Source organism: Neopelma chrysocephalum, unplaced genomic scaffold (genome assembly GCF_003984885.1).
Source record: "Neopelma chrysocephalum unplaced genomic scaffold, ASM398488v2 Primary Assembly neopelma1_95723, whole genome shotgun sequence".
In the NCBI taxonomy this organism is placed as follows: Eukaryota; Metazoa; Chordata; class Aves; order Passeriformes; family Pipridae; genus Neopelma; species Neopelma chrysocephalum.
Window position 1 is genome coordinate 3,510 of NW_020924386.1, and position 2,864 is coordinate 6,373.

At 53.5% G+C, this 2,864-nt stretch overlaps 1 protein-coding gene across 1 annotated transcript in view; it reads left to right on the forward strand.

Annotated features, from left to right (window-relative positions):
* VPS52 (VPS52, GARP complex subunit) overlaps positions 1-2,864 on the forward strand; it is a 7,570-nt gene that overhangs the window by 2,471 nt on the left and 2,235 nt on the right. Inside the window, exons 3-5 of the mRNA XM_027708209.1 lie at positions 682-777; positions 1,465-1,572; positions 2,070-2,135. Of these exons, the coding sequence (XP_027564010.1) occupies positions 682-777; positions 1,465-1,572; positions 2,070-2,135 (270 nt within the window). The remainder of the gene's footprint in view (positions 1-681; positions 778-1,464; positions 1,573-2,069; positions 2,136-2,864) is intronic.

Here is a 2,864-nt window from a genome sequence, read left to right on the forward strand (position 1 = left end):
GGGCAGAATTCCCAGGAATTCATCCTGAAATTCCTGCAGATCATGGGGGTGGGATTGGGGGCAGTGGGAGCCCTGGAATGCCGGGAATTCATTCCCAATTTGGGGGCAGTGGGAGCCCGGGAATGCTGGGAATTCATCCTCAATTTAGGGGAAGAATTCCTGGAAATTTATCCTGGAATTCCTGCAGGTCATGGGAATGGGACTGGGGGCAGTGGGAACTTGGGAATGCTGGGAATTCAGCCTGGATTTGGGGGCAGAATTCCCAGGAATTCACCCTGAAATTCCTGCAGATCATGGGGGTGGGATTGGGGGCAGTAGAAGCTCTGGAATGCTGGGAATGGCGGGAATTCATCCCCAATTTGGGATCAGTGGGAGCTCGGGAATGCCGGGAATTCATCCCCAATTTGGGAGCAGTGGGAGCCCGGGAATGCCGGGAATTCAGCCTGGATTTTGGGGCAGTGGGAGCCCGGGAATGCCGGGAATTCAGCCTGGATTTTGGGGCAATGGGAGCTCAGGAATGCCGGGAATTCATCCCCAGTTTGGAGGCAGTGGGAGCCCGGGAATGCTGGGAATTCAGCCCAGAATTCCCACTGATCACCCAGGGTGGGATGGGAATGGCATGAGGGTGGTGGGAGCCCGGGAATGGCTCTGGAATTCTGGGAATTCCGGGAATTCCCACAGATCACTCGCCGTTACGCCGAGTTCTCGTCGGCCATCGCCAGCATCAACCAGACCCTGCCCAGCGACAGGAGCGACGCCCTCCTCGGCAGGCTCCAGGTACTGGGGACACTGGGAGCACTGGGAGGGACTGGGAGCCACTGGGAGGGGAGTGGGGGGGCACTGGGAGGGACTGGGAGGGACTGGGAGGGACTGGGAGGGACTGGGAGCACAGTGGGGGGGACTGGGAGGGCACTGGGAAGGCACTGGGAAGGACTAGGAAGGACTGAGAAGGAGTGGGAGGAACTGAGAGGGGAACTGGGAGGGACTGGGGGGCACTGGGAGGCACTGGGAGGGCTCTGGGGGCACTGGGGGGGACTGGGAAGGAACTGGGAGGGATTGGTAGGGGACTGGGAGCACTGGGATGAGATTGTGGGGGACTGGAAGGGAGTGGGAAGGCACTGGGAGGGACTGGGAGGAGAATGTGGGGGACTGGGAGGGGAGCGGGGAGGACTGGGGGGCACTGGGAGGGGACTGGGAGCACTGGGAGGGACCAGGGGGCACTGGAAGGGACTGGGAGGCACTGGGAAGGCACTGGGAGGGGAGTGGGAGGCACTGGGAGGGACTGGGAGGAGTGGAAGGGCACTGGGAGGGCACTGGGAGCACTGGGAGGAAGTGGGGGCACTGGGAGGGACAGGGAGGGGACTGGGAGCACTGGGAAGGCACTGAGAAGGACTGGGAGGGACTGGGAGCCACTGGGAGGGACTGGGAGCACAAATTCCCCCCATTTTCTCCTCCTTTTCCCAGCTGGAAGTGGAGAACCTGGTGCTGCGCGTGGCCGCCGAGTTCCCCTCCAGGAGGGAGCAGCTCGTCTTCCTCATCAACAACTACGACATGATGCTGGGGGTCCTCATGGTAAAACACCCTAAAACAACCCAAAACCACCCCAAAATATCCCAAAATATCCTAAAATAGCCTAAAATCCCAAAAAAACTGCACCAAAACATCCCAAAAGAGCCTCAAATCCTCTGGGAGCAGCTCGGCTTCCTCATCAACAACTACGACGTGATGCTGGGGGTCCTCAGGGGAAAACACCCTAAAATGTCCCAAATTATCCCCAAATACCCCCAAAATATCCGAAAACTACCCCAAAATATCCTAAAATATCCAAAAATCCAAAAAAACCTGCACCAAAACATCCCAAAAGAGCCTCAAATTCTCTGGGAGCAGCTCAGCTTCCTCATCAACAACTACGACATGAGGCTGGGGGTGCTCATGGGAAAACACCCCAAAATGTCCCAAAATATCCCAAAATCACCCCAAAATATCCTAAAATCACAAAAAACCTGCCCCAAAACCCCCTAAAATACCCCAAATCCCCTCTGTGACCCCCCATTTTCGGGTCCCCTCAGGAACGGGCGGTCGAGGAGAGCAAAGAGGTCGAGGGGTTCCAGCAGCTCCTGTCGGCCCGAACTCAGGTAAGAACCCCCCAAATCCCCTTGTTAATTGTTAATTAATTGTTAATTTATTGTTAATTAATTGTTAATTAATTGTTCCCGGGGTTAAACTGCCGCTTTTCCCTCCTTTTTCGGGCCTTTTGGTTCTCCCCCTCAGGAGTTGGTGGTGGAGCTGTTTCTGCCCTCGATTCCCCCCCTCACCTCTAATCCCATTGTTAATTGCTTTAATCGTTTAATAATTGTTTAATAATTTAATTGTTTACTAATTTGTTTACTAATTTAATTGTTGTCAGGGTTAAATTGCCACTTTTTTTCCCGCCTTTTTTCCCTCCCTCAGGAGTTGGTGGCGGAGCTGTTTCTACCCTCGATTCCCCCCTCTCACCTCTAAAGCCGTTGTTAATGCCGTTGTTAATTGTTTTAATTGTTTAATAATTGCTTAATAATTTAATTGATTAATAATTTAATTGTTGCTGGGGTTAAATTGCCTGTTTCTTTTCCCCGCCTTTTTTTCCCCCCCTCAGGAGTTGGTGGCGGAGCTGTTTCTGCCCTCGATTCCCCCTCTCACCTCTAAAGCCCTTGTTAATGCCTTTGTTAATGCCATTGTTAATGCCATTGTTAACCTTTAATTATTAATTGTGGAGTTAAATTGCTGCTTTTATTTTTTCCCACCTTTGGTTCCCCCCCTCCCCTCAGGAGTTGGTGGCGGAGCTGTTTCTGCCCTCGATTCCCCCCTCTCACCTCTAATCCCGT